At 40.2% G+C, this 23,248-nt stretch overlaps 1 protein-coding gene across 11 annotated transcripts in view; it reads left to right on the top strand.

The window, feature by feature from the left end:
- Positions 1-3,238: 3,238 nt before the first annotated feature.
- Positions 3,239-23,248, top strand: part of LOC117140434 (serine-rich adhesin for platelets) — a 33,214-nt gene continuing 13,204 nt past the window's right edge. For 2 of the 11 annotated variants that reach the window (XM_033303388.1, XM_033303380.1), the window contains exons 1-5: positions 3,239-3,635; positions 15,429-15,514; positions 16,763-16,839; positions 22,131-22,594; positions 22,843-22,962. In XM_033303388.1, the coding sequence (XP_033159279.1) occupies positions 16,834-16,839; positions 22,131-22,594; positions 22,843-22,962 (590 nt within the window). In that variant the 5' untranslated portion in view covers positions 3,239-3,635; positions 15,429-15,514; positions 16,763-16,833. Of the gene's footprint in view, positions 3,636-15,428; positions 15,515-16,762; positions 16,840-19,202; positions 19,337-22,130; positions 22,595-22,842; positions 22,963-23,248 lie in introns of those variants that run through there. The other 9 variants (XM_033303398.1, XM_033303356.1, XR_004459418.1 and 6 more) reach the window with 7 other exon arrangements.

The raw sequence follows: 23,248 nt of genomic DNA, 5'->3' as shown, positions 1-23,248 counted from the left end.
GCCAGCGTCGTTCTATTGCGATTTAGGGAAAGTACCAAAGTACCAACATGTGCTATCAGAACACATATCATTTTTGTTTTAATTTTACCTTTAACAATTACCTTTTTTTATTAATACATATTTTTAAAGTTTTTTAATAATCCAGAAAATTTCAGAATAAATAAAGTATTTAATAAAACTATAATGTCTTAATGCAACTCAAATCAGAATAAAATATATATTTAGTGCCTCAATTACTCACATAATAAATTGTTTTCGTATGATTTATATACTATGTAGTTTGTTTTCTTTTGTTCATCAATGAACCTTTTTTTTGTTAATTCATTGTCAGACAATCAAGTTGATAAATCAATTTTAAATTGACATTGTCTTCAGTATTATAAGAAAGTACTACGCAGTTCGTTTTATTGATATAAGTATCACAAGCAGGTGTCTATTTAGAAACGAACACCTTTCTGGAATTATTCCCTTTCACCCCACGCAATGTGTTCAATCCATAAATTTCGATTTCAATAAAGATTACAGAGTCCAACAGTAATTGTTGAGATTCGTCATTCTCAACTCGTTTTGCCTATCGGTCGCAGCGACAGCGCTTGTCATTTGCTTCAGTAATTTGTTAAGCGTTATAATCATAATTGAATGGGTTTGTTTATTCAGCAACCAGTGGTCGAGATACTACTAGTAGCAAATAAACAAAACTAACTTCATTTGAAGTGCAAGTGCCGGCTAGTCCTTTTGTAAATAAAATGTATAGCCTCATTTAATCAATTGAACTTATTATATTTGTTAACGCATTAACTCATACGAAAATATTACTCATACGACATGTGGCCGTTTCTCTTTAGGTTGTGCTAAATAGCAAATAGCTAAATAGCCTTGTGAGTAAGCAAACAAACAAATATTGCTGTTCTTATTCCAATTGCATTTCATTTTAGAAGAGATTACCGAAATTATTTTTAAGTACTCTACTAGCAGATTAGCGACTTGAGAGCTCCCAGACTGACTCGAGTTCACCATTTTCTCGTTGATACTAAATTTGGTTTTGGCCCTCCCCCTGACATTTCGTTTGGCGTAACGTCATCGTTGTCAGTAGATTATTTGGACGATAAGCGAGGGAGCAGCTTCAAGTGGCTGTAATAAATTGCAGGTGCCCATGGAGACAGCGAATGGCACGTGCCGGCAAAGAAACATCGAAAGACGCGAGTATCTGCGGCATCTGGGGTGTGACTTTCCCGGGCGCAAAAGGATGTGGCTGCCAATCCTGCCAGCAGCAACCACTAATTCCCCTCGGCTTTTCTTCCTTTCGCAGCGAGTGCGAGTCCTTGGCGTAATGCAACGAACCCTCTTGGAAAGCTCGGGGGAGGGGCGAGAGGTGCGCGTTAAAAGCGCAATTAGGATTATCCAGCAAGTGTGCTTAGCAGGAGCAACATGCGGACTAGCCGGGGCAGCTTAGCCAGCTGAGCGAGCTCAGCTTTTGACCCAATTTCGGACGTCACTAATTCGTCGGCGGATAAAAGCAAAGAAAGAGCCCAAGGTGGCTTTGCACTGGGAATAAAATGATTTTAGTTAATTTACTTTTCTTTTTAATACTCTTAACCGAACAAATATACAATTTTATAATAACATGTTAGAAGCTGTCTACATTCACAATTACCAAAAGGGAACAAACTATTTATTAATATTGTAGTTAAATTTTTCTCTCTGCATAGAAAAATTAAAGAAGGGCCGAAGATGACAGCAAAGACTTTTCACTTTCCTCTGACGTTTCGCGGATTGCTGGTGGCGCATAAAAATTCAATTAAAGTCGGCGGCGGCTGGCCAAAGGACATGAACACAAGGCGAGTGTGCCGTCATAAATTCCACGCCGATAACGCGGCGTATGCGCAATGTCGAGCAATTTGTTCTGAGTTGCCAGTTGCGAGGTGAACCCCAAGCAATCATCGTCAGGCGAGCAATTTACAATGTTTGCCGTGTTCCTCAGATAGCAGCATCGCATCCACCGCTGCATTTGCTCGCTGACACTGATAATTCAGTTGGCGATGTAACACTTCCACCTCCCACCACCGCCTTCAAGACAACCAACCACCCAGCACCCCACTCTCGAACAAATTGTTGACCTATATTTGGGCATCAATGAAACGCGAGCAGATGTGGCGAACAGAAGGCGAACGGGGAAACAACAACTGCACCGCGTTTTCAATGCTGTTGAGTAAGTTGAGTAAAAGCTCCTGGTATCCGCTTCGCTGGAGAAAAGCTGTGTAGCAATCACTCTTTCCACGTCGGTGCTTTATCAAAGCTTTGCGACTGGAATGAAAAGCTCCGACACTCTCCCAAACAAACTAGTTACTTTTTACAAAGATAAGGATATTCGCAGCTATGAATTTGTTAATAACGATTTGTTTGTACACTTTCGCATATAGGTAAATTTTTTCAATTAAAGAAAAATTAATAAATGAAAGTTAAAGCTGAAAAACAGTTAAGCCGTTAAGCAGTTAAATTTTGTTCATCAATATATGACAGCAACTTAATTATTCTGTTTTTGTCTGCTTTAATAATTTAACACATGCTTTTGGACAACTATTCTGTTGCTATCAATTATGTGTGTAAGAATTTCTACATCACGTACCATATCTTTTCTTCTTCTTTCTTCAATGAAATATTAAAAACTACAACATATACGGGTAACAAGAATGGGCAACTCAAACAGCTGACTTGCATGAAACCGTTATCGAGAAGATACTATCAGATACTGGCGACCGTAGAAGCTCTTGGAAGGGGTAATCAGCTGGACAAATCCAGAGCGAGAGCGAGAACGGAACAAGTGACAGTGGAACAGGCAAATCCACCGAAAAGGGAAAAAGGGTGTCAATGGAAGACCACAAATGGAACTTTTTGGACACTTTCTCTCTGTCTCTCGGTTTTCCACTCTCTTTTAGGAGGAAATAAAGGCGGCAAGCGGCTGGCAGCTTTTCAATCCAGTTCGAGTCAGCCAGCGGAGTGGACGTCTCTATTTTTCAGTGTAATTTTCAACCGATTCTCTGCCGCGTCGCGAATAAAACGATAGTTCTAAATTAAAATTTTAACAAATTTACACTGAAATTAGAAAACTAAGTCAGATTACTGATTACCCAAAATTTGATTATGTATATTGGCTATTCGCACACGACCGTCATTGGGAATGCCATCAATTATTTAAGGCATTTATTTTGATTCAGTTTCCTTGTGCTTTTGTTTGCTGGTTGTCCCACAAAAACAGAAATTGTTTGCCCTCCAGGAGCAACAAAAACAACTGCGAGCGGAGAGTGCAGAGAGCCGATGGACACCGAAAAATCCGAATAGGAAACATACCGAAGTCCAAAAAGCACCGAGCACCAAACACACGGAAATTCAGTCGCGTAAGGGCATCGCATCAGTCCGCACCGCATCGCATCTTCGAGATACATCCGCATCTGTAAGATACAACAGCATTTTTGGGATACTCTCGCGAGTGCAAATTTTTGCGGCAATAAGTCAATTAAAAACCCGAATCTCAAACCATCAATAAATCAGATAATCAAATACCGGAAAATAGGCAAGCAAAGAAAGAGGAACTCTAAATCAAGCTCAAAGCTCTTCTCACCTTTTCCTGGTTACAGGTGAGTTCAGTGGATGACACTTGGGGGGGTGGTGGCCTTTTATGACCTATTTGAAATGTGAAGGGCTGTAAATGCAATTATTCGGCAGCCACAATGCGTATCTATGCGCTTGTTAATTTAATTCAGAAGTAATTGAGAATTCTGTGGAATCTTATAAATGTTGACTTTATTTTCCCAAGTTTTTTATGAGATAATGGGTAACTGGATTTCCAAATGGCTAACTGGAATTCTATATCCGTATAAAGACCGGTTTCCAGCTTAAAGCAGGATTCATTAACCCCGCAGAAGGTCAAAAACTTTTTCTTAGAACACTCCGCAGCTTTAGTTCAATTCCGAATGCAATTTGCCAGCGACTCTGTGCGTTTCTCGTTTTGTACAGCTGCATGGACGTCATGGCGGATTATGGAAGCATATTACGCATACGCCCCATCCGCCAAAAGCAAGTGCATTGGGAGATGATGATTGTCAACGTTCAATGGAGCATCCATTGCCATTTCACTCTCCAGTTCCCCATGCGGTAATTGCAGCGCCAACTGCACGAACTATTCCTAATGAGACAGCTTAATCGCAATCATAAAGCTAGAGTCCCGCACTCATTTATCCATCTACCCCTTCTCAGATTTTGGTGAAGAGAACCCTTGAGGAACGCGCTCGGTTTCTTTTGAATGCCGCTGCGTTTCTTTCTCAATCTCAATTGGAATGCATTGCGCCCAAGGACATCGGCAGAAGCAAAGGAGCAGGAAAATGGTCTTCTGGGTGGTTCGAAGGCAGGCCTTTTGCTTTAGCGGTACATTACTCAGTTTACTGCCGGATTATAGCCTTAAGCCGTTCGGAAGTTTCTCAAGGGGTTGGGATACTAAACGAGCAGACAGCTAATGTCCTTCCCTCCACATTTTACGAGAGAAAAAGCAGAGACAGAGCACCAGGATTTCCCAAAATAGACAATTTTCTTTTTTTAACTCTCTCTCACTGGAGAGTAGGGAACCCAAACGGAATCAGTGAAAGTGGCATTGACAGGAAATTCAATTGGGTTACTGCCTGGTAATGGACTTTAAGGAAATTTATTGAAATGCAATAACCATTTTTTCTGGATATTTTAAAATTTTGGGAAAATAATTGCTAACTATATCGAAGAAAATTTATAAATTCAAAGTGGAAGTCTTTTCTGGAAAACTTAACAATAAGAATTCAAAATTGTATGACTTTTACCTTAAAAATTAAGACAAAACATTTCCTTTTCCTCTGGCAGTTATTGTCCCGTGTTAATCTAATATAAAACGATTTGTTTTGTGGACATTTTTCTATCAACGTTTTCCCAATTTTATTGTGTTTGTGCAAACATTTTTATTTGATTCCGACTTTTGCTTTTTCTTGTCTCCTTTCTCCCATTTTCATTGATTTGATTTTCATGTTAATTTAGATCACTCGACTGGATCGATTTTCCTGCGGACGGAGATAACGTTTAAGTGCGCCCAAGTGTCGCCTACAATATTTCCGAAATTTATGCTAATTATGCAAACGCCTCTGTACAAAAAGCAAACGCTGCGTATGCGTAATACTTTTGGCCATATTTTGCTTTGTTTTGACAAAGACAACAAAGGTCTTGGGATGTGAGGGTACCAGGCGTCGAGATTTCTTGGCGGTGATTCTAAAAATAGACAACTGAGTGAATCATGGATTCACTAAAGAAAAAAGTATTTTGTTAGGACTCACATGAGTCGCTAGGTAAAGTCTTGATTCGAAAGCGCTTGGTTTGACACGGTAGTCATTACTCAGGTCAGACAATAAACCATCTAAACCCCTTTCTTCGCTGAACACCCTCTGAATTCCAAGAGAACGTTTTCGTATCGACGAAATCTTATATATCTTCGCTGATTTATGCGTTGTATTCCAGCCAAAATGTTTATTCTGAGCCCTTTTTTGGAGTGCCAGAGAATTAGTTCATCCTGCCATGTTGGCCACGCCCCATCGCTCACCCCGCCCCTTTGTCCAGGATTTGTTTTGTGTGTTGCTTTCAATTTGTTTGTTTATTTCACTTTTCGAAAAAGGTCAAAGTTAGCCACATTTTGTTTCGCATTCGCTTTGGGCTTTCAGCCATGTGTGTTTGTGTGGGTCAGGGGGCGTTTTGGGTGGGCGTGGCTTTTGAAATTTTGTTTATGTGCTTTTCTGACATTCATTAAAAGTCCAGCGAGCGACGGAAACTTTGAAGAGATTATCGACTAGGGCAGTCATAATATTTATGGGCTCGCGGGAAAGGTCAGGGGTTGACCTTTGCCTACCCCAAAAAAGTACTTTCATTGTTGTCCCAATTTAACAAACGACAATAACACATGATCTGCGATAAGAAAATTGAAATCAAAGACAGTCCCACAAAAGAAAACCTGGGGGAAATATTATGGTGGACAGGGTTTGACATTTTACAAATGCCAGCAATAAAATTAACTTAAATAACGTTTATTCTGCGCATCGAGTTTCAACCAAGGCGGGGATTCTTAAATTCAGAGGTAGTGGGGGCAAAAGGTCGAGGCAGCCTTATGATGGTAAATGACTTTGACAAGCAGCGTAAAATTGTGGAAGTAAAGAAAATTCTGGATTGGGTGAGCTGCTAGTGAATAATCTTGGAAAATTTAGGTGCTAGCAGATCAGCACAGTAATTTTTAAAGTTGTAAGTTTTTTAACTATACGTATATTAGGTTTCTAATAAAGTAATGGAAACAAAATCAAACAAAATATTTTACTTAAGTATGTTGTTCAGTTGTTACTTAACAATACCAATAATAATCCTAATGTATATGTGTATTTGAATGTTTATTTTATATCCCTTTCTTAGGGTGTCTATTAAATGCATCTTTAAAAACAGATGAAGCTGTGGGGGTCACTGTAATTCCCATTCCTTTTTTCACCCCGGCCCGTCATAAATCGTGAAATATATTGACAGCACACGGCAATGTAATTCTAACTTATAACCCAAAGTCATTTCCAATATGCAACATCAGCAAAATGAAAAAGGAAGCAAGCCGTAAATTTGCATTCCCCTTTCAGGACAACTAATTATAAAGTTTTCCAAATGAGTTTTGTTTAAGTTGAGTAGGTTATATCTAACCGCAAAGTTTTGTTTCGAGTTGGGCTTAAAAGTAGGCAATGCTTTTTGTTTATTATTAAGCTCTGATGAGTTGGCAACATTATAATGACGACCTCATAATTTAAATCCATAATAATAGTGGAGGGACTTCCAGCTCCTTGAACTTAATCGTATTTTCTTCTCCCCGAATGAACAATTAGGGATTCAATTAACAATCAATTTGCATAACAAACGAGCTGACCCACGCATCGCAGTAAACAATTAAATGTATACATGTGTGCGTGCACAAATAAGTTGATGTATTTAATTTTATGACCGTAACCACACATACAGAGTGTAATCCTTTGTGCAGAGAGTGCTGGGTGTTGATCCGTTCGACATGCGAGCAACAACTTCCGCTTCCGCTGCTCGAAACTGAAACACAAATCATATTTCCGCTTTGCATTGGCAGACCCTAAATAGGAGGAGGTGCGACCAGGTAAATGGTACAAATTTGCTGCCAATCGCGACTAATTGGCAGCCGCACATAAATACCAACGTACACACATGTCCTGGTAGGTGTAATTTGGAAATTAAACATGGCGCTCGCATTTGAAATGCGCATTTCCGGTTCGCTCGTTTCGCCATTGCATGGGGACAGTTTCATTTATTCATTAGCCCCACAATCGGGTTGCTGACCAGGCCAACTTTCCAGGGGTGAGAGTCCTACTTTGTCCTACTTTACCCCATGCTGAAATAAATGCAGAGGCACGGGGAAAAGCGCAAAAAAATCCAAGCTTTCAACAGTCGCCGCTGCAGGTGGCAACTTTTCATGGTGAGAAACGGCGGGGTGCTGGAAAACGAAGTGCACGGAAAAAAAGAAGCCTTTAATTAATAATTTATTATATTAATTAAACTTCGGAGTCATAACTTTGCATGAGCACAAAGACCCTTTCTTTTCGTTACAAGAAAAAAAGTAAACCTACTTATAATTAAAGTTTAAAGATAAGAAAATGGAGATATGACGGTAAGCCTTATATTTCAATAGATAATTTTCTTACTAAAATATTCTTCTGGAGTAATTATCAGATTTAAATGTTAAATAAAATTTAGTGTTCGACTGAATTTGTTTCTTACAGTGTATATTTGTGGCAACGGCTGAGTTTAGCAGGTGAGCCGCACTTTGACGACATTATTACGACGTGCGGCTGCTGCTCCTGTCGCAGTTTTTTCTGCTTTTGTTGTCCTGGCCGTGTTGTCCTGTCATTGGCTTAACAGCTAATGGACTGAAATGGCTATTGTGGTTTTCTTTTCGGCCATTTTCCTTCACCACCCTCTATTTGATCTGCTTTCGTGGCCTCCTTCGGTCGACCGACGTTTGTCATTTGTTTTCGGCTTAACCGGGATTCACAGGCCGGCAATCATAATTAAATCGGTCAACAGTTTGGGGCCAGTTCTCAAAGGATACATTCTTCTTTTGAATGAGATTGAACCCACTTTTCTATAAAACAAAAAGAAAGGGGCATACAGATAGACAAAGGAGGCAAAATATCTCACACAAAGCAGGCGCCTAAGGGGCTTTTTTGCCTGTGAGTCGCTTGCTCAGGTACGATATGATATGGACCACAAACCGCAGTTTAGTATGCACCAGGACAAGCTCTTCCCAACGCCCACTTCATCGTATTCAGGTCACACCCACATATACTAAGTGAAATAATAGTATATTTATCATCCAAATATACTTTTTCGTATACCTTTTGCTCTGAATAATAAAATTGGTGCATTTTAACGTCAAAATTGTTAAAGTAGATAATACATTAAATATTTGAATATTTTTTAAACAAGAACATTCATGTAGGTTCACTGTCTTTTCGCTCAGTGTGAAAGGGGATCCAAACCGAGCTTTCTCAATAAGCAAATGTCAAATTGTGGTCGCATGTTATGACCAAACCCCGTCCAGAGGGGATATGCAAATGAATTTGTGTGCGAATGCAAGTTTATTGTAATTTCTGGCATAATTACTTATCCAACAGAGATAATGGAAAGTGGGACACAGCTTGGGAGGACTCAAGTCAACTAGAGATCACATCCATTTGCATAATCCTGAAGTTAGCTGAGTGAACGAGGGTCTGAATTGGCCCTGAACAGCGTTGGATTAGCAGGTGGTTTTAACTGAACTGAACATTTGAACGATCTCCATATATTCCCCACAAGCTAGTATTCACTGCATTCTAATTGGGGTATTCAAACGAAGACGTTTTGGATACATTTTATATGCATGAACTCAGCCGTTTAATCGATTGCGATTGAGAAGTTTATTCAGTCGGTGAAATGGAAATAAACATACTTTTGAATGGAATTCAGTTGGAGATTTCCAAGGGAATTGAGTCTTTTCACTCCTGATTCACTGATTCACTCCTCTAGGAATTTCCGCAGTTGACTTAACTTCTTAGATTCGCATTAGAAATAAGCCACATCCCTTCATTAAATCAAAGCGGAATATCAATCCCCCACTCAACTGTTGTTATTGAAAAGCGAAAGGCGAAGAGGAGCCCCAAAAAATAGGTAAAGTACCCGGGGTCCAGATAATTCCTGCGGACAAGCAAAGCAGCAAAAATGACTGACAGCCACCGAACTAGACAAGGAGTAATGTGGGAAAAGTCGGAAAAATGTGGAGCAATTGAGGATGATTTAATTATGCAAAAGCAGCGTGGACAGCAGACGTGAGTCCAGCGTGAACGGTCCTTTGCGCATCGTTTGCGAATAGAAAGGACACGACCAGGACACAGGTCCAATCATTAATCATTTATGCACAGTCCGAATATACGTGTTTGCGTCTGGCTGGACTCCTTATTAATTGGAAACGTTTTATTCGCGCAAATCAATTGCACGGAAAAAAATAAACAAAATATTAAACTAATGAGTTTCGTTCTCGGAATATTTTATTTAAACTTGATAAATGTTGAATACATAACAAATAATGCAATTTTAATCACTTGCAACTCAGAATTCAATAGTTAAATATCTGCAAGGCAATTAGTACAAAAAGCTAAAAGAAAATGAAAAGTTATTCATAATTGTATATATGGGTCATCAATTAAGCAAATAGTTATTGATTAAAAGAACATTTTTGTACAGAGCTATTTCGAAGCATAATTAAAAGGGTTGCAATTCAATACTTGGCCATATTTAATAGGCTTGTGTTCTAAAAACCCTTGATTTCCTTTGCCAGACGTCAGATCTGACTGCTGTTTTAAGCCAGCTCAGACGTTGATTTGAGCCCATTTGCATCTCATCAGTTATCCGTCAGCAGCCAGATAACAATTATCCCATAGCCAGTTATAATTCCTCGCTGCGTTCCAGAGCAATTTGTTCGACTGATTGCCGCGGAAACAAAAGGAGACTGACAACTGTCAACATCTCGGGACTGACATTGTGGGACGAATGTTGCTGCGGTTTTCGACCATTATGGGGATTAATTGAGGCATTGTCTGCGGGTTGGTCGGATTCCCTTGCCATCTGGAGCTTGGGGCATATGTCAATGACGTCAGCGCTTTCTGCAATGATTTCCTGGGAAATTACACACAACCCCCCACCAAGAGTGTGCGCTAATTAACTGCAAGCGAAGAGGGAAATGTGCCAACTGGCAGCCGGAATCGGTTAATTAATCTCTTTACCGGTAGGCAGCGAAACCGAAACCGTTTCAGCGTTTTGGTGGCACTTCCTCCGCTTCTTGGCGGAAAAGGAAAATGTGTGTCAGGGCTGGAATGCTTAGGGGCGAGAGGACGGCAAAAAGTGTCCTTGGACAACATTCGCATGCAAAACATTTTCGAAAATGCGAGGCGACAGCAAAGCAAACATCGCCACAACATCGCTGATATCCTTCTTGGCACTATGAACTTATTTCTTGCTTTTTATGACGGCTGTTCCCCGAGAAACTTTTCAATTTTGACAGAAAATAACGGAAGGCGAAGGATAAATCTTTCTGGGCTGGAAGGGATTTCTGTTTGTTCCGTGAAATAATAAGAACGTGTGAGATTTCAGCTGAATTCAATTTTACTTGGCGTAACAAAATAAAAAAGACCACGACGACCGAGGGAAAAACAAACAAAACGTCAACAAGGACGTGGCAGCCAACCAGCAAGTGCCAGGATTCAGTGCCACATGGTTTTGGGATTGTGAGGAGGTGTCTGCTGGGATAACATTTTAATAAAAATAAATTCGATCAACACTTTTGTTTGCTCAGTTTCGATTCCATGTGGTAGCCCGCAGCTACCGGATTTGGCATATTAATAATATTTACTCAAAGCAGCAGTGGAATGTATCAATCAATAAATCAATATCAATATATTGAATGTATCATCAAACTAGTTTTACATTTAAAATTAATCGAAACAGATCTCGAGGTTTGAATCGGATAGGACACTAAGCTGGAAAGCCACTTGACTTCATTTTATTTTTAACTTTTTAAGGGTGACCTCCAAGCCCAACACACATTCACAAAAAACATTCCTTTGGATAGCAATCGCGATTTATGGTTAGTGCCTTCACCTGCAACGTCCCACTACGTTTACCATTACTATTATGGCTTTGTGCGAATGTCGTCGGGGTCGACTTCCTGGCTTCCTTGGCAATTACAAATGTCACCTTCCACATAAACACATTGTTGTGCAATCAAACAGACCGTAAATAACAGAAACCATTCGAATTTACGAGGCACCCAGTCTGGGGCAGTTGGCCGCGGAGGGTGTTTCTGCACTTCCGTTGCATGTCCGTCTTCGTTCGCCTTTATTACATCCGGTTCGGGGGAGTGAAAGGTGAAAGAGGAAAAGGTCGAACATGGCCACGAAGTGCGGCAGGTGAATCCGCATCCGCACCACAGATGGTGGTCATGGACTCTTTGTCATTACCACATAGCTGGAACATTAAAAACGCATTTCCAGTGAATGGTCAATCCTGAGATCTGCCCAAACAAATTTCAGACTCGTGGGCTGTCGGGGAAAGCTTTTCCGACCACTTTTCCTGCCCGTTATTTGACTTCCCCTCCCGCTTTGCAATCAATTTTATTGATTTGAATTCGCATTTGATTGCATGCATTTCAATTCGATCGCATTTCACTTTCTTTAATTGCGTTGCGTTTCAAATTCAATTTACCAACGCATAAACACACTCCCGTTCACGCAGATACATACACTCGCACTTTACCCAAAAACACAATTGAATAATGATAATTTCACACGTACTTTTCGAGGCGAATAGCCGGCGTCCATTTTCTACGCCGACTTGTGCGGAACTGACCAACTGTGTATATAGAGGCCCATGGCGAGATTTGTTTATTCGCTTGCCACATTATCTAGTTTTCCATGCCGTTGTTTGCCTTTCCTGCCACTCGGCCGCTTTTCTTGGCCATTACCATTGCCATTGCCGTTTGGCTGATCTGCGGAAATGGGAAAATGCGAGAGATGAGCCGAAAGAAATGGCAAATGGGAGAGAACTAAATCTAAGGGTAACAGTTCGCACCACATCTGCGCTGCACTTAAATACTCAATGAAATGCCAGAAAATGTTATCAGCATTCAAGAATTCTTGTGTTATATTGACTGTTAACAACAATGATGGTTTTGTAAAATATAAAAAGTTACCCTTACGTTGTCCAACCTTTTTGGCCTACGTTTGAATAAAAGGAAAAGGCATTGAAGGGGTTAAACTTAAATTAAAAGTTCGCAATTAGCTGGCTTAGCTTAAAACTATTACTCTAATATATACCCTTACGTGTGTAAGTGGCTACAATTAGTCCTTCCGTAATTCCCCTCCCCAGTGTCGCATTACATTTTGCTCCAATTAAGTTTGGGTAATGCCTTTCCATTGACAATCAACCAACCCAAATGGAAGTTGAGCGTAATGGCTTAATTAATATTATTAACGAACAGCTCTTGCTGTTCGCCAATGACCTTATAATTAATGTTTTCGCAAGCGATAATCATAATAGCCTGGAAAGCCACGCCCCACGCTTACCGCCCATTCGCACGCATCAAATTGAGCGACAACGAATTCTAAGCAAAACTTTCGCCGTGCCGCAAAATTATGAGTTTACACGCAACAACGAGGAAATGTGTGCGTGGGACCTTGAAAGTTTTCACTTGGCACCACATTTTCCCATCGCATCCACCCCGAGAGTGGGTGCGGTTTTCATGCACAGAGATTAAAATCGCAATAAAAAATAGTAAAGAGTATACACATAATACAATATTAAATTATAAAAGAGTGAGGGAAATTATCAAAAGATAGCTAATATATGGCAAAAAAGTATCAATGGCCATTTACAGGAAAAAGAAAAAGTGGAAAAATAATTTTCCTCTATGGTGCACACGTTTCGATCAGTGTGCCACCAGCGAAAGGGCACGACTCCTAGGAAAAACTTGATTTGACTGGCGTCGAGACAAATCACGTTGACTGGCTCAACATGACAGCTGCCCCAGGACCCAGGACCTGCTCCTCTGACCCTCAATCCTTGGATGCCGCCAAGGCAAAACGATGATAAATGAACCCGCTGAAAGTGACACTGATTTTTGGTCAGCTGCAGTTGATTTCCAGTCGAAGCGTGCACACGTTGCGTATGAGTAATGTCCTTGTTGTCAGCATTTATCTCAGCCACTCTCCGCACTTTGCTAACCCTCTTTTGATTTCCGCACCGCATGTGGGTGTCGCATTATTGACAATTTTATTAGGCCAGTTTTGTTTGCCTGTTTATAATGCCGCCCGCATAAAGTAAACTCGTTAATTTCATAACATATGCCAACACATTTGGTTTTTGGCGGTGTGGGGTACTCGTATATGACTGTTTGTTGACAGAATTCATGTGCGGCATAAAACAACATCAGAGCCTGGGGAATAAAGTGCGAGTGTTAGCCTGCAATCCTCAATCGTTTGTCATCAATTCAGATTACCTCATTTGGTAGTGTGGAATGCGAAATTCGGTTCTATTGAAAATAAATAATACAAGAATGAGGTCGACTATGGGGGCTAAGGTTTAGGTACTTAGTTTCATTAATGCCAGAACTTAGTATAGTAAATCATCTAGAAAGTAACTTAAATTCGAGCAATAGAACTTAATCGCTACCAATTTCTAGCGTAAATTTCCATTTGAACTTCGAAACATTTACACGCACTACAATCCCCTTACTTTCCTCACGGACTTACTGCAATTCTTTTCCTATTTCTGTATAATTTACCCGTTTTCGGTTTTTTGAGAGTGAAAAATCTATTTATGCAATGCACGCAAGTGGCACTATGCAAATTTAACGCCAGCAGAGCCTTGAAATAGTAAAAAGCATTGATTACACTTGAAGAGTCAGTCGGAGATATTTGCATATTTTGTTGTACGGAAAGTATATTGAGTATCGGTAAATCAGGTCAAATGGAAAGGTAGATTTAGGTATGAATTAAGGGGTGTGTCTGAAACAGGAATTTTTATGTGTATTAGAAGAACAATATTAAATCGATTGCTTGGATATCGTTGGCAGAATAAGTCAACTAACTTGAGCGATTTCGAGTTACTCGTATACCATATTTTATTTGGATTTTTAAGATTCACTTTAAGTTCAAGAATCTTCATGAGTTCAAGAAATAGAATCTAATGACAAGCAATCGGCATATATCCAGCATTTGATTTCCCCGAAAAGTTCAAAGTTCAGACGCGTGCCGAACAGGAAAACAACATGACTGACAGTTCCAAAGGGAAAAGCAGGGAAATCAACAGTTTGCCGTTTCCCACCTTCATTTCGACTTGCGTAAAGGCCAAAAGTAAGGCATGGCATTTAAGGCAAAGATATTTGGCCCGTTGAAGATGATAATTCCGAAGGCGGCAGCTACTAAAATATTGAGTGCGCTCCATTGAACAAGTCCTCGTAAATCAAACGCAATGAGCTCCTCCACTTGGACCCCAAGTCGAAACTTTTCCAGGACATCCGCCCCCATTTCGCCCCTCCCACCACTCCAATCTGGACAAAGTGCTCTTAAAATTCGATGAGCAGAGCTAATCGCCTTTGCTGTTGGCTCAGCTGAGTTCACTCAGTGGGCGGCAGTGTTTGCTATTTTGGCAATTATATTCGGACCAAAGACAAATCAATAAATGTGTAATTACAGGAACTGGATTTCGGGCCAATGCACAGTGGTTCCCTCCATAGGCCAAAAATAAAAAATCAAAGTCCAAATTTTGACTTTAAATGTATAATTACTTTCTCATAATTGGTCTAGCTATTCAAATTTATTCTTGTTTTTGTTTTGCTCTAACTTTCCGCCTCAAGATCCGGTCCGATCCGGCTGATTTTTTCATATAAATATTTTTGCTACAAAAATAAGAAAATGTTATGCTAAGTTTCAAGTGCCTAGCTCAACTATAAGTATTTTTGGCCGCATTCCCCATACAATGGGAAGCACTGTGCAATGCTCGATAATTAGCCATCAAGGAGATGAAAATAGGCGAAAACACCAACACACGATTTATTTGAATGGGATTTTCTTGTTTTGGTATTAATCAAGAGACAACTTTTTTCGATTCAAAATTTTCTTGTTATAATCTAATACGTGTAGGATAAGCTGATGTTGACATTTTTTCTAACCTTATCTGCTTTTGAAGCAAGCTTGAAGAAAGAAAATTTCGAAATACGAGTATAGAAATAAAATTTTAAGATGAAACTTTATTTAACCCAATCTATGGATTTTCCATTGCAGCTAACATACTGCGACGTGCTCTTAGATGAAAGGAACGTGCGATGCAATTGAATCCAAGTAGACAAACTGAAACGCACTACTGGATTGTAAGTATCCCTTCGAGAATTTTCCTATAATTTATTTTAATTTTTACAACGTGACAACTCTGTGCTGTTGCAATTATTGAGGCATAAAAATGGCTGGCCAAAAAGTCGTTGCCAAAAAATAGTTAGGCGGAGACAAGTGGCCACAAATGCTGAATGAAATGGTGGAAAGGCTGATGTGGCATTGTTTCAGATTTGGCAGGATGCCAGGCTGGCAGGAAGTTCCACAGTGACAGGATGAGCGCAAGAGCCGGGGTCAAAGGATGCCTTCGAGTGTGTGTCCTAGCAATTGAATTTTATTGCTCGAAAATTGTTTGCAAATGCCGAACTGGCGGCAAATGTGACTTTCAATCTTCGCTTCCCAAGCACTATTGAAAGGTCTATGGAAATAAGTCACATTTGATTTAAACTCTTGGTCGTTAATCACTTAAATCATATTAATGTACAAAGTACAGGAGACAAACCAAAATACCAAAGTAATTCATTTAAATCGGCAAGTGATAAAGAAAATTCTTCCTTCCAATCATATGGCTATGCATATTTAATGATCTATCCAGACATTTTATCAATAAATCATCCGTGACCTCGTGAATCGGCAAATTCCTGCACACACAATCAGATTTCTATCGACTCGTTTCTGGATTGACATTCTTTGGCCTCGTCTCTGACCCCAAATGCCAACTGCAATTGACATCTCTGGCTGCAAAATTGATGATCCACCTCCAAATTTGATGCCAAGTTTGGGTCTTGCTTGTCCGTCTGTCTCCAAAGTTAAAAAGATTATTTTCGCAAATGATTAGTAACCTCCTTCAATAAAGCGTGAAAACAAAAATGTACAATTTAATTACAAGCTCAGCGGTCTTGACCTTACATGTCATAAAAAATAAATTCTTAAATTGATTGATTCTTTGAAAATGATTTCAAGTTGTTCTTTAAACTTTACTTAAAGAAGTGCCAAGTTGGGTAAATGTTGAAGATAAGGCTAAGGCCTTTTTCGCAATGATGAGAATCGACTGCGAAAAGTTGAGCTGATAAGAAATAATTTATGATTTTTGGAAAAAATATATTTTTATTATATTAATGCTGAGAAAAAGAAACAAGTAAAGTGTAAAAAGGATCAGGAAAAGGGTTTTAGATTTCTTATAATAAAAATGGTCGATGACGTGGAAGAACTCAAAATTTGTATAGATTTATAAATTACTTTAAGCAAATATGAACTGATAATTCATTTTGTTCTTTAATTCTTTTCAGACCCTCTTTTGGTGTGCCTTAGGTGGTTTGATATTGGGTGGAATTGTTGTAATTTCATACTGGATAAGACGATGCAGGTATGTATTTAACTATAGGCTAGGCTGTACTGACAGTGAACTTTCAAATATGAATAAATATGAATATTTCTGTTGCAATATGCGTTGACAAAAGCGCAGCAGGAAAACTCTTGAATCCAATTAGTCCAGCGAAAATTGTTTGGGCCTGGTTTTTCTCTTCGTATCTCTGCATTTTGTTTTCGTAAAAAATGTCAAATTGTGGTGGGTGGGCCTAAGCCCCGCTACACGTGACGCCCCTTTAAAATGGGGGACAACGTGAACGGGCCAACGACCACACCGAATGCACGTGGGGATTTTCACCAGCCCCCATGGAAAAACGGTTCTGTCGGATGGCTTTTCCAGTGCAGCCCCGAATAGAGAGAGACAGCGCTTCCTCTATGAGCTTGTGGTGACATTAGTAAAGACGCAAAATTGCCAGTTGGCCGAGCAGAACAACTGAATAATTCAGCCCGGCAATTGGACGGTCCGACGACTGTTTGAGCAATTAAGTTAATGATGCAAGGTCACTGGAAATGGGCCTGGCCATCCTGGCCCGGGGCCCTTTATCTCACCCCTCGGAAAATGGTGGAAATTCAGCTGGGGCTGGCCTCTTCTCCCCAACAATGACGCAGTTGACTTTCGGCATTTAGAGGGCGGTGACCATTGGGTCTCCCCATCCCGTTTCCATGCCAGGATCCATTACTATTGTTGGCGCCACTTCGTCCGGACAGACAGTGAAAAATATATGCCATAAATATACAGTAGAACTTCTATAAATCATGACGCTCAATACCGCAATAGCCGTAAAACTTATAGATAACTAAAGGAAGATAAATACATTTTTTAAGTTATGTTGATTTCAAATCGTTTATTAGGTTTTTCTGCTAACTTTTGAAAAATTTTATGGAGCCGCTTGTATGGCTACGTTTAATTCTTGTGTACCTTTGTGTTGTAAATGTCAGACTGAGGGCATACATTTCACTTAGGGACACGCAGCTAGGACGCACTTTAAGGACAAATGACCGCGCCGAACGGCTTCCATTTTCATTTTGCTCTCCTCAATTTTCATGTTGGCTTCACGCGAGGCCAGCGCGTAAAAAGTTTTCCAATTTCCATATGGAGCGATCAAAAGCAAACCCGCAAACAAACAAACTGTAATATTTGCATACAACCGAATGTCCTGGGAGCTGTGGAAAATGGAGTGAGCACTGAGTGGGTGGATGGGTGCTGGTCAGAGCGAAGGTAAACAGTCGTTGAGCGGGTCATGATTAATGTGTCACGAAGTGGGCAACATCACGACTATTTGCCGCAAGCACAAACCTCCCACACTTTTAATGGCAGACATGGCACAGTGAAGCCAGTATAACTAAAAGTTTATGTGCTGAGGAAATATTATAATAAAAACCAGAGGAAGATATAACCTGAACTTTGAGAACTAGAAATGGCTATTCAAATGCAAATCAACATCAATTAAAATAATATTTTGCGCACTAGGATATACCGGAAAATACGTTTTCGTAATATGCTTATGCATTAACTAAACTAAAACATTCCCTAAACTTTATAAATAGTAAGAGCTCCGACACCAAAAAATCGACTTGCGTTGACCTTGCCCTTCGTGTGCCAGTAATGCCGTTCTTATCGCTGGCCCCACGGTAAATTATCCATACATTGTTAGCCCATTGTCAAGAAAAACAAACTGGCATGCCAAGTTCAAATGGGATTCGATGGAGGGGATTCGGTTGCTCCGTTGGCCGAGGGAGAGCTGATGGGAATGGAATGAACGGACGAGGCGCATTCTTTGCGAATGCCAAGCGACGGTGCTCGCCATGAGTCAGTTGGAAAATTGTCATAAAAATTAAAAATCAATTTTTATAATCCAGTTAGAAGGGGAAAACGCACAGTCGAAAGCGAGACAGACAGACAGTCGGTCGGTTGGCAGGGGAGCGAGTGAGAGGGCTAGTCGGACCGACGAGTCAACCGCAAATACGACCACAAACGTGAAGCGATATGGACACGCAAACACTCTAAGCCACTCACCCACAATCGGCGCTAGTACCGACTTACACCAGCGTATGTTGGTATATACATTCGTCCATACAAAGAACACACCTCAGTCCGACTGGAATCAAGAAAATTCATAGTTTTCGCCCCAGGCGCAACGATACTCGAATCGCACCTTCATTAACGGACGACCCGAGCACCGTGCTGGCCACGTTTTCATGGCTTAAATATTCAACCAAGTTCGTCTAAATTTCGGCGCGTCAGCGAGTGAACTACTTTGTAAAACTTGTTGGAACTTTGCACAGTTAATTTCGGTGCTCCCCAAAATTTCTAATCCATTAAACGGCGCGCGGCCGTCAACTCTTTGCCAACTTTGTGACGTTTCCGAAACTATTTAAAAATTTATTTAAATTTGTCTGACCCAATCAACAATGAGTGCAACCATAATGAAGGCGAAGAGGTCGTGGAAAGTGCTGGTCTAGGGTGGAAAAAGCCCAGAATCGTCGAAAAGCAGGTGCCACTCCGCTCATCATCTCCATCATCATCATTTTTAATGTGCAATTCTATTTCGGTCCCTGATATTTTCGGTGGCAGATTAAATGAGTGAAAATAATGGAGTCGTTTTGTACAGCCAGTGATGGTGATACTTACGTAGATTAATCATGCTAAACATGAGAAATATGGGACACAGGAACAAGCATTAGGCATTATTATATACCAAAAGTGATGTTTGTTATTCAAAATTAAGTTTTCTTAGAGTAAACGCAAAAAAAATTCAAGAAAATATTTCATTTTGCTTCCAGAATGTAGCATTCACTTTATTATTCATTCATTTATTATGAATTCGTATCATAATGCCCAAGAAAAAATATTTTACCTGCGGAAGTTCCCCAACGTCTTAATCATTTTGTTTTGAAGCCCACATAATACCTAAAACAAATTATTACTAATTGCCTAAGGGCGCATTTATCAGCTATTTTTAACTCGAGACGTGAGTAATATATTGATATTGAGCTCTTTCCAAAGACGATTCAATTAAAGTGCTGAGAATTAATGTCTAAAACGCAGAACTAAACCCCATATTGATTAATGACATCTGTTTCCATTTGTGTAGAGCTACCTCCGCGCTCCATTGCGTTTCCTACAGCCATTTACCGAAATTGACAATTTAATTTGCAATGAACAAGCCAGTGACGGACAGGATAATGCAATAATCAAAGTGAAGGATAAGCCAGAACAGAACTCACATATCGTGATTGTGAATATGAATACGAATTTGACACCCAGACAGGTGGAAAGTGGGCGGTGTGGGGATTGTCTAGTGTACACCTGAAAGCTAAAAGAAAATAAAACGAACCACTTACACCGCTCCCAAAAGGAAAATCAATAAAGTGTCTTGAAAGTAAAAGGCAGAAACGAACTTTGAGCATTTGTGTGCGGTTCCTATATAGCTAAATGGGCGGTGGGAGAGTTTTGCCCGCACTGGGCAAAAACAAATACGATTAAACCAGTCCACAACAGCAACTTTAAACACAATTTAAAATTAGAATTAGACAATTAGACAAATAGGCCGTCGCGGGGGTGGTAAAGTGCAGGAAACACGTGCAAAAACTAAGGCTGGTTCAGTTCTATACTCAGCTCAATGTCACGCCGCGCACTCACACACATGTAAAGCGGCTGTTGAGGGGAAAAAGGCGCGACGCACGGGGCGTATGATTTATTTAAGCGTCTATTAAAGTCCTTTCCATTGTTTCGCCGCTGTTGCCGGCATAGAAGTGGTTGTTTTTATTGCTGCTGTGGTTTACTTTTCATCGTGTGAAGGACATTCGTTGAACTGCAACGCATTCGCTTTCGGTAAAATAACTTCAAAAGTTTCGCATGCCGAAGGGGCGTGTACTTTTTAATTAACAAAACAGCAAAAGCCACAGTAGTGAGTGATGTGCGGCGGCATCTGAAATGGAAATCGGATCAGATATTTTAATTGCTGTTCTGCTAAAACAAAGCGTGCTCTTCACAAACAGTTACAAACAGCTTGCAGTTAAAGTACTTGAAAATTCAAACTTTGTCAAATAATTGTTGAATTTTCTTAAAAGTGTTGTTTTACTTTCGGAATTTTAATGACAAATATTTATATCCATTAGTTCATGGACCTTCTCTCAAACGGAATATTAAATGGGTATCAGTTTTTTAAAAAATATATAAATTTTGGTTGATCTTAAAATAATTTTAAACAAATAAGTTTAGATATATACAGAAAGCTTTTTAGATTGGTTTAGTGTCAGAGTCCGCTGAAATTCAATTAAGCTTAGACAAACCTCCGTCAAACGCAACCGAAAAATGAAACGATTGTAAAATTAAACGGGGAAAAACAATTAAATGATATAAACCTGCAAATTGAAATCGATCGGTGGAAAGTGGTTTTTGCTCTCATCGCAATTCATTAAATGCTGTTTCCCCCTGATTTCCCACCATTCACCCCTGCAAAACGTATGAATCGAATTGAAAACTAAAATTCTGTAAACATCGAACCCTGAATTTAGGTGTCTTGCATTTTTGGACTGTAGCGAAGTTTGCCTAAGAGATCGCAGTCGGTAGGTAAATTTGCTTTCGTTGCATCAGCAAGTCAAATTATCGAGCGATGCAAATTAGCCACCAAATTGAGAGCAAATTAAATCACCAGAGCAAAGCTGAAAAGAACACAATTTTACACAAGCAAACTAATTTTGATTTTTACAACTTCAATTGGCTGCTAAGATATCAACACCCAAGACACGCTGAAATTCGTTGGATTATTTTTTTGAGTTTCACGCAATACTTTTATGCAAATTTCCTAAAATTAGATATCGCTTTTATACAAATTGGCTGTAAATTAGTTTAGTTGAATTGGTAAATTGGCATATGCCCTAAAGCATGTTTTATCCCTCATTTAATTATCCTTTTCCTTCCGTTTCACAAACACACATTGAAAAAGAAACAAAAGGACTTGGCAAAGTTCGTTATCAAAATGCTTTTGTGATTGTCTTTTACAGCAATAATTAAACCCAAGTTATTTTACACTCTTTGAACGATTGTTGAGCAAGTGCAAATGCCGGGGTAATAGAAATGGCTTTGATAGCTTATGATTTCCCCATTTTACTTTCCACGAAGCGCTTCTGTCCGTTCTCGTTTTCATTTCGTTGCTGTGCTACGTCCTCAATTCGCGATTAATCAATTTTTAAATCGTTCTACCGCATATTTCTTTCCATTTCTCCGCGGCCACTCAACTTTTGTTCGAAACTCCCCCACAAAAACACTTGCAAACACCACAGGACACTTGCAGCGAGGTCAACGTCCCGGCAGCGTCGCATCCGGAGCCGGAGCTCATCATCAGCTGCCACCGGGATCAGCGGGATCAGTGCCATCGGAATAATCTCCAGAGGGAAAGCAAAGTCATCACCCGATCACAATCATCGGCGTCGACCGCGCCGCATGCTCCAGTGCATCAACTGAAGCAGCAGCAATCTCTGCCCACACCTCTAACCCAGCAGCCCAGCCACAATCCGCACCACAATCCCCAGACCCCCAAGTCCGTCTCCATTCTCGTCTACAAGACTTTGAACACGGTCTTCAAGAGCAGTCGCAAGATCATCGTTCGTGTGTGTGAGGTGGCCAGCGCCAAGAAGTCCTTCACCATGTTCAAGTTCAACAAGGCCGCTCAGCAGCAGCGGATCGACAATCGGAACAGTGCCGTCACAGGACACGATCCCTTCGTCCGACCACCAGTGCCCGAAAAGTGAGTGCTCCGTGTCCCAAGAATTGAGGAACTCCAAACTGTTTGAAAAGCTTTGGAAACGAACATTTTGCAGATTACGGCATTTAGTTATTTGTTAACTTCATTGGTTAATACAAAAAATTGAATTTAAAAAAGCAAAGTAAATCTTTTTCAACCGCCTAATTAGAAAAAAGTTTGAAATTCCGAAATGTCAATGTGTTCGTCTCTCAATACTAAATGCACCCGATAACCGATTTCGAACGCGATAGGAAAGTGAGGAACATTATGAAGAAGCTGCACAAGGCGAACGGCCTGAAACGCTCCAACTCGGCGATCGAGTTCGATGTCTCGGCCCTGACAGCTGCCAATCGCCGACAGATCTATAGTAGGTGAGTACCCAACCGATCGGCGAGATATATATGCGTGTGTATATAGGACTTTTGCAATGTGTGTGCGGAGGTGTGAGCCCCACTCACACACTCAAGCAAAATCGAGCACAGTGCACAGGTACCTCGATTTATGATTTAGTTTATCACACGTTTTGGTTTCGTTAAGTGAAGCTTCTTTGACGGACCAAGATGAGAAGAGAACACACACTTATCGCAGTATTTTCTTTTGTATATTTTTCTTTTTTTTTGCCAAATACCCACCAAACCAACCAAAAAACACCCACCG

Source organism: Drosophila mauritiana, chromosome 2L (assembly GCF_004382145.1).
Source record: "Drosophila mauritiana strain mau12 chromosome 2L, ASM438214v1, whole genome shotgun sequence".
NCBI classification, from domain to species: Eukaryota; Metazoa; Arthropoda; class Insecta; order Diptera; family Drosophilidae; genus Drosophila; species Drosophila mauritiana.
The sequence above is the reverse complement of the archived record's forward strand: the minus strand, read 5'-3'. Positions and strand labels throughout refer to the sequence as shown.